Source organism: Leuciscus leuciscus (genome assembly GCF_965113295.1).
Source record: "Leuciscus leuciscus genome assembly, chromosome: 7".
NCBI classification, from domain to species: Eukaryota; Metazoa; Chordata; class Actinopteri; order Cypriniformes; family Leuciscidae; genus Leuciscus; species Leuciscus leuciscus.
This window is the reverse complement of record NC_138731.1, coordinates 35,672,572-35,684,805: the sequence shown is the minus strand read 5'-3', so window position 1 is coordinate 35,684,805 and position 12,234 is coordinate 35,672,572. Positions and strand designations below refer to the sequence as shown.

Below are 12,234 nucleotides of genomic sequence, written 5' to 3'. Positions count from 1 at the left end.
TCAAGAAATCGAACTTTATTTCTCCTTTCTACAATACAATTCTGACTACAACGCCAGATTAATTTGACCATCCACAGAGGGGAAAATACTAATGAGTTAGGAAAGCAGTCTCTGATATTAAAGATTACAAATAAAGCACATCTCACAAGAACACACATTAGTTCAAATAAAATGGACACCTGGCACCAGGTGAAGTCCATCCTCTCATGCATCACTAAGCATCCATACAAACACATGGGAGGTCCTCAGATAATACTACAGTATCTTTATCTGAATCAGAAAACTTAAATAAAATAAATTAGAAAACAAACAAGGCAGCACAGCATTTTATGATTATTACTGTTGTTCAAACAAACGGTAATACCTTGTGGCAATATTTGCTACATTTCACACAAATGCTGCATCCAGTAATATTGTTTCAAAATCCTACCAGCATGTGCACAGGTTTAATTCTCCAGCGTAAATCTCACAATGTTTCTATAAAACTAAACCACTACAAAGCATTAAAGAGATTGTTAACCCAAAAGATGTAATAATGTCATCATAAACTCACCCTCATGTTGTTCCAAACCCATATGACTATCTTTCTAATGTGTTCTCACAGCTCTATTCCATACAATCTCAAGTGAATGTGGACCAGGGGCTGTCAAGCTCCAAAAAAGCACCATAATTCATGATAACTGTCAATAAGTCATGCACTATATTCAAAGTCTTCTGAATCTGAAATAATTTTTTAGTCAAAAGCAGTTTGGAAATTATGTTACAAATAACTCCTTTAGTGTGTTGTGGGTGAGAAAATGGTGACAGAATTTTTCATTTTGAGGTGAACTATCCCATTAACTTTTGATGAACATACTCAAACAGACTTCCAAGATACTCCATCACTCACCAAAACTTAACACAGTACAAACCAGTTGGATACATTATTCCAAGTATAAATATGATACATTTATGGCTTTTTCCATTTGAGATAATATCTGTGTGACAAGTTCATAGTGCAAACTTTTATGATATAAAAGTTCTACTGTACTTCAGGCATCTTACGTGTTATTCTTCATTTGTCTAGTTTAAATTCACTGAATCCACTTAAGAATAAACACTCTGTGGCGAGCTGACAACATCAGCTCATCAACTCCACACCAGAAACTAAAATCTTATTGTGGCACTGTGTTCAAATGCTAAATTGACCTGACAGGGCTCTGCGGCTCTCTTCCAGTCTCACAGATAATGGTCTTTTCCTGCCAGCTCATTTTCACATTCAAAGGCCTTTAGTGGTAAGTATCCAGCTCCAGAATCTGCGACAGGTCCAACCACGGCAAGAGAGCTTATATGCAGCATTAAAAATGAAACGCCTGCTGGCTAAGGCCGTCAGAAGTAGTCCCTTCGCCGTGAATCATCGCTTATGAAGGAAGGGTTCCACTGAGCTGGGTAGATACAGGAATGCCTTGAACCGGGGAGGCCGGAGAACGGATACAGACCATTACGCTCCAGGTCAGCATTCCTCAGTGCAGGCTAAAAGAGATAATATCAGTCATAAATTAGTTAATCATGTGGAAAATCCACCAATTCAGGATGTGCATGGTCATCTGAAGTGTTTTTTCTTTCCTGGTTTTATTTATTTTTAACCAAACATCACGAGACAGACTCAAACTCGCAGTGCCTTGGCTCAGCTCTGGTTTTACAATACAGTATAAATGATCAATGAAATCTCTGGAGGTCAAACATAAAAGTTAAAAAGATAAGTGCATATGAACACATACCGAGTAATAAATGTCTGTCATTTGCAGGAGATTTTTAGTACTGCCGTTCTCCTGCATCTCAATAGTCTCTCTGCCCCACTCCATTGACACACGATTACTCTTAGGGAACTCTGCGTAGGGCGACATCTGAAGGTCTCCACTTTTGAAGATGATTTTGTTGATGTCATTTTTGTCCTTTCTGAGGATGCAGTGTAAAAAAATACTTTTTAGACATTATTGTCATTTAAAATATATAAAAAAAGCTATTTGTGTGTAACTTGAGGAGGAAATTGCCATTTTTTATTATGATCTTACTTGCAGCAGGTGACTATAAGAGCAATGACGACAATCAATAGAAGAGCTCCTCCAGCAGGAGAGACCACCAAGGCTATCAGCTTATAGACTGTTAAACACAAGATTATTTTAGCGACATAAAAAAATTATATTTATTGGCACTGAAACACATAAGTCTGGAACTAAAACAATTTACTCACCCTCAAGCCATCCTGGGTGTATATGACATTCTTCTTTCAGCCAAACACAGTCGGAGTTATATTAAAAAATATCCTTGCTCTTCCAAGCTTTATAATGGGAATGAATGGTGCCATTTTATTTTTTCGAAGCCCAAAAAAGCGCATTCATCCATCATAAAAGAAATCCATACGGCTTCAGGGGGTTGATAAAAGCGATGCGTTTTTGAAAGAAAAATATACCTATTTATTATAACTTTATAAACTATAATAACTGGCTTTTGGTAACGGCCGTGAGTCGAGTTCTGGCTGAAGAATGACCTCTGATCTGACGCATGACGTCTTGACAAACGCGGGAGAGCAGAGGATAGAAAAAAACTAAATACCGGTCACAAATTAGAGGTCTAAAACAAGAGTTTTTAAAGAGAAATGTTTTTTTGGGCTTCACATTTTTTTTACCATTCACTCTCATTATAAAGCTTGGAAAAGCCAGGATATATGTTTTTAATATAACTCCGATTATGTTTTGCTGAAAAAAGGAAGTCATATACACCTAGGATGGCTTGAGGATGAGTAAATTATGGGATAATTTTCACTAACCCTTCAAGTTATTTTTAAATCTTTTACTCTTAAAGCATTTATAAATACAAAAATAATATAAATTAAAATAAGATCTTACAATTATTGCAGTTGAAACCTCCAAATCCAAACATGCACCTGAAGAAGTTAAAAATAAGTTTATTTTTTGCACACAAAAAAATACATATGTACAAAACAAACTTTTCAGACTGCCAGTGAAAAGTTTGGACTCTATTGGCTGAATTTGTTTCCCATGATCTTAAAAAGCTCTTGATCTGAAATTGGAAATGGATGAGTTGGACCGGATAGTGAAGGAAAAGCAGCCAACAGGTAACAAGCATGCCAAGAATAAATGGGAACTCCTTCAAAACTGTTTAAAAAGCTTCTCAGGTGGCACCTCATGAAGTTTAGAGAATGCCCAGGGTGTTCAGAGCTGCAATCTAACCAAAGAGGGCTATAATGAAGAAGCTAATTTTAACATAATTCCCATACTTCCATAATATAGAACAAATTAGTATGTCCAAACTTTTGACTGATTGTTTACAGTGATATTTGCTTAACGCATTAATAAACCACATACTTACTCAACACAGCTGCCATTAACCAGCTTGCGTCCATCTCCACAGTCTAAAAGAAAACATGTACATTTAAAGATATATAAAATGAGAAACTTGACATTCATTTGTACAGTGGCACTACACAAAATCCCACAGTTTAATTCTTCAAAGAACTGAAAAGGGACAAAAGTATGTTGTACCTCTGCAGGTCATGTCCCCTGGGTTCTTCTTAAAGTACCCGGGGTGGCACTGACAGAATGGGATCCCGCTAGTGTCTGTGCACACGGAGTACTGCAAATCACACTTCTTCTGGGCCAAGCACAGGCTCCCCACTAAACAGAAAGAAGTGCTTCAGAACAAAGAGATAAACAGTGCCACAAAGAGCTTTCCAAAATATTATTGTAGAGGCCAAATGAAAAAGCCCCCTCAAGACTGTGTTATCTGTGTGTATTGCGTGATTATCATATCTCTGAAGTGGTGGAGTAGAGTGGAGGATAAGAACAGAGGGAATGGATTTGAGATAAGAGTATGATGCTGAATGGTACCGTGATATGAGAGCTGGTGCTGAAGCTTAATGGTGCAGTGCGAGTACGTCCGGCTGCAGTTGCTCAGGGACATCTGGATGCTGTTGTTGACATCCGCGCTGGTCACATTGGAGGAGAGTGAAAACATGCTCACCACTGAGATCTGCACACCTTCTCCATCTCTGCACAGGGCAAATGTATTCACATACATGTGAGAACAAAGAAAAATCACACCCTGAATTCATGTCAGAAATGAAATTATGAATTTATAGATGATAGGAATATGAATTACTGAAACATTGCAACTGGTATGACCAAAATCTCTATTCATAACAGTATCACACACACTATAATAATTTTTAGCCGGTTAAAGGTTAAATTAAATGCTTTATAAATTATAGAATGGATATACAGTATTTATAGGAGTGAACGCATATGGTTTATTAAAAATACAAATTATTATTTTATTTTATTTTTTCAGCATTAAATTGATCAAACGTGACAGTAAAGACATTTGTAATGTTACAAAAAAATTGCCGTAACAGGCAATATATTATAATCGAAATCAGTTAAATTATAATTACTATTTTATTGTATTTTTGTTCGAATAAATGAACCACTGGGTGAGCATAAGACCTTTCAAAAACATTTTAAAAAATACATTTGAACAGCAATGTAGTAATGTATTTAATAATGCAGTAATGCCGTTTTTTGGAAAATCCATTGAATTGGAAAAAAAAAAATGTAATATTTAAAACATTAAAAATGTATCAAATTAATTGAATCCACTGAATGCTGTTCAGCAACTGTAAACAACCAAACTCTGCTTTCTGTTACATCCCTTAAATCCAAGTTTTTCCTTGTTTGGGACACGTCCAACACTATTTTTATTTATTGTTTATTTCTCCTCACATGTACATAACATAAAACAGTCCTGCCTACTGATGGCTGCACAAATATATCTACCGCTGTATAAATGGTACAGAAAAAAGATATTGACACTGGATTGACACATCAGTAGTTGCATATGACCAACTAAATTGATTTGTGTGCCTCGTATGGCCTAATTTTCCTGCTGGGTCTCTGGAAGATTAGTAGGAACTCACATTTTACCCAAAGTGGAGCGTCTGTAACCATGGAAGGTGGAGAGAGAGGCATTGAGCTGAAAAAAACAATTCACAAATGTATCAAATAAACCTCAACTCCATGTTCAATACATCAGTGTATCATGTTCAACCAATTACCTCTCTATTTCCATAATGGTTGCTATATAACATTAGCTGCATTGATTTGGCTGTGTGGTTGTAAGGAGGAGAGGTCAGGTGTGAAATGCAGCATATTGTTGCGTACCAGTTGTAGGATCTCTCTGTGGAGCTCATGCAGACCTGAACTTCCGAGATGCATGGAGTTGTTGACGGTGAAGTTGCCCAAAAATGTCTTCACTGCAGGGTAAAGCCAAAGCAAATAAAGTGAGGGTTCAGTTATCACTGAAATGCCTTTATATATTCTGGATATTATTTTCGTGTGGACAACTGACCACCTACCTTGCGTACAACTGCGGCCATCCTCCAGGTCAAAGCCCAGGGCACATTTACAGCTGAAAGAGCCACTTGTGTTGACACACACTGAACCCAGGGGGCACGGACTATTCACACACTCATCCACATCTACAGAAAAACATAACACCTAATCGATCAATGTTCATTTTTGTCACCAACTCTAATGGTAACATGTATCACATTACTAATATACTGTACATATTGTGGCATGTGGTCACTTGTTTAAAAAAAATAAGAAATTGGAAATATTGACTACATAGAAAACTAAAATAATGTAATTTATAATGTAACATTGTACTACATTCCGTGTTAATATATATTTGTCAGAAAACCTCTATCTATCCTAAACCTAGTTCAACTGTGATTTGAAAAGTGCCTGGGACTAGCATGAATAAAACCTTTAATTTGATATTACAGCATTAGTGATCCCTAAGTCAATTCCTGTTCCTGTTTGTCACTGCCCTCTTAAAGGAGCTGTATGTAAGAAATGTATTTCAATTAATCATAAAATGGCCCTGATATGTCACTAGACATTAAGAAATCATGTTCATTTCAAATACTTATATCACTGGCAACAGTAGTACGACCAGGATATTGTCATTTAAAAAGTGAAGTTGCAGCCCTCAACTGATGTTGATGTTGTCATCTTGTGTTTTGGCCTGAAGCTCCACCCTCCACCTATCTACCAATCACGAAGTCAGTAGTGTTTCGGCATCCGGGTTGCCAGCTCTGCTCTAGTTACCACAGCTACGTAGCAGCCTACGTTCCTGCTGGATCCTGCAGCCTATCTGGCAACCTCGAGTCAAGGGGGAGGGGGAGGGGATACACCGCTCTATAGTAATTTGAAAGTGATTGCAGTACCAGTTTTGGCCACAATCTTACATACGGCTCCTTTAAGTTACACCATTAAGACTTGTAGCTTGACAACAATGGCCCAATTTAGTTGTTAGTGTCCATTAAAGTGGGCTTCTTACCTTTAGTGCAGAAGGGTCCGGTCCACGCAGGGAGACATTGACAGTGGTAACTTCCCTCGGCTGATCGAACACAGTGGCCTCCATTTGCACAGGTTTTAGGCTCACACACATGACCTACAGAGGAGAAAGAGATTGTTAGAATTGTTCTGAAGTAATTCAAATGAACAGGTGAAGACACAAACATTGTATATTATCACTTAATATACAATTACTAGTCTGAGTCAAAAGAGCCAACCCAATTCTCTCTTTCAATGTAAGTCTATGGGACTTTGTCAATTTGATTGCCTGTTAAGTGAAGATTTTAGGGATAATCCACACAAAAGTGAAAATTATGTCATCATTTACTTTACCTGTGGAACATGAAAGAAGATCATTTGAGAAATGTTGCAGTTTTTTTGTCTTTGGCCTCTAATGTTCTTTTAAATATCTTCTTTTTTTTTACAGCAGAAAGTCATACAGGATTGGTACGACATGAGGATGAGCAAATGAAGACAGAAGTTTCATTTTTGGGTGCACTATACCTTTAAATCTAATCATTTCGAAAAAATCTATAGCACAGCTATCCTTGATAAGCAACATGATTTAAGGTATTATTAATGTCCGTTGCACAAACAATATGTGATAAATTATGCATATTTGGATGTATATCAGCCAGTATTGTAGATTCCTGTTTTTCGTTCATTTATCTGACGCTGAATCTTTTAAAAACACTAATAATTTATTCAAACTTAAATGTAATCTCTGTCACTACTCAACACAGTACATTGTGATGATGTAATGCCTAAATTCAAATGAAGCATTTAGTGTTTTTTATTTTTTTTATTTAGACAAATGCACACAACTGTTAAAGTTTTGGGGCCGGTTAGATTTTTTTATGTTTTTTAAAAGAAGTATCTTATGTTCGCCAAGGCTGAAAAAGCAGTAAAAAAAAAACAGTAACAAAATGATTAATGTAATAAATATGAAATATTATTTCAGTTTAAAATAACTATTTTCTATTAGCCATAACTCCAGTCTTCAGTATTAAATGATCCTTCAGAAATCATTCAAATATTCTGATTTGGTGCTCAAGAAACATTTCTCATTTTTATCAATGTTGAAAATGGTGTGCTGCTTAATAATTTTTGTGAAAATCATGAAACATTTTTTCATGATTCTTTAATGAATAGAAAGTTTAAAACAACATTTATTTGAGATAGAAATCTTTTGCAACATTATAAATGTCTTTGCTGACACTTTATATCAATTTAATGCATGTTATAACACTTTATTATATATATATATATATATATATATATATATATATATATATATATATATATATATATATATATATATATATATATATATATATATAAAAAGCACCAAACCTTTGAATTGTACCGTATATACATTTTATATCGAACATTTATCGGTAATGGGACAGAGTTCTAATATCTGTGCATCGGTGCAATAAGCACCATTGATATTACCAACAAAAATGGTGATTTGAATGTTGCACATCACTGTGTAAATACCAAAAGTCGAACATACCTGTTGACGCTGTTGACCTAAAAGGCATCTGCATGGTTGTGGTTCCCATCTCTGTGGTGCTTCTGTCTGTGTGATTCCTGGTGGTTACCGCCACAGTGGTCCTGGTCGGGGTGCTCTTGCTGTAAGGGGTTGTTGCACGTCCACCATGAGCAGTAGTGTTCCCTGGCGTGGCCGTGCTAGTTTCTATATGCAAGGTGGTGGCGTCAGCAGAATCAGATGTGCTGGGTGCCTGTGGTACACCAGTACTGGAGGTGGGCGGGCGCTGGGTTGTGGAGGGTGTCGTCCGCAGCACCTGAACGATATCAGTGGTAACTATGGTAGAGTGTTCTGATTGTGCTTGCTGTGTGGTGCTTGGTTGAAGCTGACGGGTGGTGACGAGAGGAGGCATGGTAGTGAATGCGTTGGTAGAACTGTAGACGGTAGATGCCTTTGTAGTGGCTTCCTCTGTAACCTGTGTCCTCTGAGTTGCTGGTGTGGCAGATGTTGGCACGACTTCCGTGTTTGTCTGATCATCGGTTTTGGAGACGAAGGGCGGTTGGCTAGTAAGGAACTTGAAATCCAAGTCATCAACTGTGGTGGCTACATCGTCAAGCGCTGGGGGTGCAGTAGTCAGGTCCTGAATGGTCGTCTCCTCCACTGTATGGGTTGGAGACCCTTCGGATTCCCCACGGCCAGTGGAGCTGACAGATCTGGTTGAAAACTCAGTGGAAGCACCAGTATCCACTGAATAAGTTACTGTGGAATCACGGCTCTGTTGGGATGTGCTAGTGGCATTGGTGTGTTCGCCAGAGGTAAAGGGTGGGATAGATGAAACAGAGTCACCGGTTTCTGTATAAGATGTCCCACTGCTTACAGATGTGACATCCGTTTCCTCTACATCTCTATTGATCACTGTGAGAGGGGTTGTTGAATTTAGATTGTCATTATCAGACACCTGCTCAAAGGTCTGTCCTGTGACACTAGGCTGTCCTGTCTGTGACTCAGTGCCTTGGGACAACGTTGGCCGTTCGGTCTCCAAAGAGTGGCCTTGAGTTGCACTGGTGGCATTATGATCTTCAAAAGTGGGCTCAGTCTTATCAGACACTGTAGATACATCTTCTGTTTCCTCCTTTTCTTGGGTGACTCCTGATGTCCTCTGCTCCAAGCTCCCAGTAACAGAGGAGTTGGAGTCTTCCGTGTACGCAGAGGTGCTGTTGGAGATCACCGAAAGCAGTGTGCGTTCTCCGACTCGGTTGGTGGTGGAAGTGAAGGTGAAATCAGTGCGAGAGAAAGAGTCGGTGGTGTCCACATCTCTGCGAGAGAAAGAGTCGGTGGTGTCCACATCTCTCACGGAAATGTCTCGCACTGTTCGGGTCTCTGTCACTGGCTGGTGGCTGGTGATGCTGTGCGATGCTACTGATGAACCCTCCCATTGGGCTGTGGCATTATGGGTAAGCTCTTTGTCAGACCGCAGATGTTCAGTGGACTCATCTGATACCATACTAGTCGCCCAGTCTGCTGTATTGGTAGAGATGAATAAAGGTTTTTCTGAATGTCCTAGTTTGGAAAAAATAAAGAACAATAAAATATGGGAAACTATGTATTTAAAAATATCAAAACATTTAATAATAATGAAATTCAGGATGGGGAAATTTGAGAAGCATGGCCACAAGGGTGCGCTTCATGTGGTGTGAGCCTTGGGAAACTTTATGAACTATGTGAGATGTTTTCAGAAGTGACTGCGGATGTAATGATTTTGGGTGGAGAACAATTGGCAGCCAAGCTCGTCTAACCTAACAAAAGATTGAGCCCTAAAAATGGAGGGGATCTGACCCATTGGGACCTACTGTTTCCTTCCTTCAGCTGACCTAGCAAAGTCCATATTACAGCGTTGTCACTGCCTGTACTGAGTTCATACACAGGCAAAACTATAATCAAGTGAACCGCTGACTGGAGCAGGATGCTTTTCGATGAACACATATTTAAAAAGGGTGACCTTTTTAACCTAGCATTACCTTTATGGTTAACAAATCAGACCTGGATACTCTAATATAAATTTTCACTTACATTTAGATTTGATCTTTTAAAATATGTAAATCAGTTTAATTAAGTACAGTAAGACATACTTTTGTAGCTTTGTTTCTTAGTAATGGAATCATGGCTCTGTCGTACATGGCTACAAAATAAAATCATTATACTTCTGGTCTGTTGAAATCCATTTGAATCTAAATGAGCTATTGTGAAATTAATACTTCTGTTGAAGACCGAGATAGATTCAAAGTTGATTGTAGTGTGGAAAGCCATGATTTTGGGTCATTTCACATTCTAAAAATGTACTCACTTGCTGAAAATTTTTTCTTTCACCTTGCATTACAGAGATGTTTCAACATAAGATCTTTCAACTTGCATTATGTTCAGGGACATCCAGTCAACTCTAACTGATGGGGATGGAGACAGGCCTAAGAACAAGCTGTTTTACAGAAAGTAGATTAACATGATCTGCTTTCCCAAAAGCATCGTAAGCCTAAGTTGAGCGTAGAACAATTGCCACCAATGGTCTCTACCATCAATTTCATGATGCTTTTGGGAAACCCAGCCCTAAATATTGCAAGAGATCAAAAAAAGACATGAAATACAGGTTGTTGTTATTTTTAGTCAAACCCAGTGCAGAATGATGCAAAATAAGAAAGATTGGGCTCAATCACAGTTGTAAGTCTGGTTATTTTTGGCTTGCTAAACAAAATACAAACTCTCACTATTTTATACTTCCCTTTATTTTTTAAAGATGTTTTAAAAGAGGTAAATTTTTCACAGAACATGTCCTAATTATGCATGTGAAAATAAAGCTAGAATAATGTGCCGCACATGAATGATTATTAACAGAAATAATGGTAGCAAATCCTCTGATGTCTTCAATGCGATCTGAGGCTACAAAGCTCATTGGAAAGTACTGTTAAATCCATATGGGGTTTTTTAAGGGCAATTCTGAAACTGATACCTATTGTAGAAAGCTGTGTGGCCGACGGCCACTATAATGCAAATCCCTAATGATAGCAAAAACTTTTTTAAATACCAATCTTAACATATTTACTCAACATTCAATACAAAATGTTTGTGGAGTGGATTATATCTGAGTCAATTCAATGCATTTATTTAAATTCACTTAATTGCACATTTGATGCCAAAATTACATGGAACAGAAATATTATAAATTAAATCACCCAAAAAAACAACAACTGCAGACTGAATAGAATTCATTGGCTCAAGAAAGTGGAACAGTTTATGAACCAAGATGTTCATGAGCCAAGGAGGTCATTCATTAAAATAGATTCTCTTCCAAAAACTGAGGAAACAGAGTGCAAGTAATCTTATTCATTTTACTTCATACTGATGCTTCAGCTGCATAATAAAAACCGTTATTTTTACTACTGGGCTATTGCAACTTCAATAATAATAATTATAATGCATTGCATTGAGACAATCATTTATTGTATAAATATAAAATATAATTTGGTTTTCCTGTGTTTTACACATTTCAATCTTGATGACATAAGCAACGTCTGAGTGGAGGTGGAATCTTTATAATCTTTCTTATAACTGCAAAAGTTGTTTCAACACAATACTGCTTTACACCTGAAAACAAACTTAGTCATATCTACTTTACACAGACTGTAGACTGAGGCTGTTGCAGAAACTAGTGAGCTGCCTAGACAACACTTTTGGGCATCCACAGGCGCGTGGAAGTCTCACCCGCTCGCGTCCCAGTGATGGACACACTGGCGGGAATGTCCGTCATCTCCCCCGGTCCACTCGGTAGATCCACAGCTGTAGCAGTGGCCTCTCTCCCCGGCCAGGGGGACGTTTGTTTTGAACCAGTTGTTCGGGTAAAATAAGTTTCGGTACTCAATGGGTTATCGGTGTCCGCGTCTGTAGAGAAAGTTTCGGCAATCACAGTATTTAGGACAAGCATAAAGACCGTGAAAACCACACGGTGAGCGCTTCTCGCCACACACGTTTCCATCATAAAGAATTCCTAATAAATAAAACGCCAAAGTGGTCCGGGTCACCATCGGAAAGTGAGTCCGTTTAACAGTTTCCCATTAGTAAATTCCTTATGTTGGTTTTAAAGTTGGAGATGAAGGTTTAGAAGGGTTTTATTTCAGACAGCGAGAGTGGGAAACCGGAGCAGTGGGTGACTCCTCCCCCCGGGAAGGCTAGAGCGGTTTCCACCCCATTCCTGGATGAACGCACTCACAAATGTGTGCTCGATTCGGTTCAGACATTCAGGTGCGATTCTTCTTCCCCCCCCCCCCCCCCCGC

At 38.3% G+C, this 12,234-nt stretch overlaps 1 protein-coding gene across 2 annotated transcripts; it reads right to left on the bottom strand.

Moving 5' to 3' along the window:
- heg1 (heart development protein with EGF-like domains 1) lies at positions 1-12,220 on the bottom strand. Of its 2 annotated transcripts, XM_082174554.1 has the most exons (14): positions 11,665-12,220; positions 9,263-9,471; positions 7,936-9,229; positions 6,403-6,516; positions 5,414-5,536; positions 5,220-5,311; positions 4,976-5,031; positions 3,891-4,051; positions 3,546-3,677; positions 3,373-3,415; positions 2,889-2,926; positions 2,055-2,142; positions 1,761-1,938; positions 1-1,512 (listed from the first exon to the last, which is right to left on the bottom strand). In XM_082174554.1, exons 1-14 carry the CDS (start codon positions 11,936-11,938, stop codon positions 1,369-1,371), a joined length of 2,946 nt encoding a protein of 981 aa, XP_082030680.1. In that variant the 5' UTR covers positions 11,939-12,220; the 3' UTR covers positions 1-1,368. The 2 variants fall into 2 exon arrangements, with proteins under 2 accessions (XP_082030680.1, XP_082030679.1); XM_082174553.1 differs by having other exon boundaries at positions 7,936-9,471.
- Positions 12,221-12,234: the final 14 nt, after the last annotated feature.

What these genes read in the sequence shown, in the direction of transcription:
- heg1 (XM_082174553.1), bottom strand. Translation starts at nt 11,938, where the DNA reads ATGATGGAAACGTGTGTGGCGAGAAGCGCTCACCGTGTGGTTTTCACG. An exon ending in CGGACCCTTCTGCACTAAAG is followed by an intron (nt 5,537 to 6,402) that starts GTAAGAAGCCCA and finishes GTTTTTCTGTAG; the next exon opens with ATGTGGATGAGTGTGTGAAT. An exon ending in ACAGAGAGATCCTACAACTG is followed by an intron (nt 5,032 to 5,219) that starts GTACGCAACAAT and finishes TGTTTTTTTCAG; the next exon opens with CTCAATGCCTCTCTCTCCAC.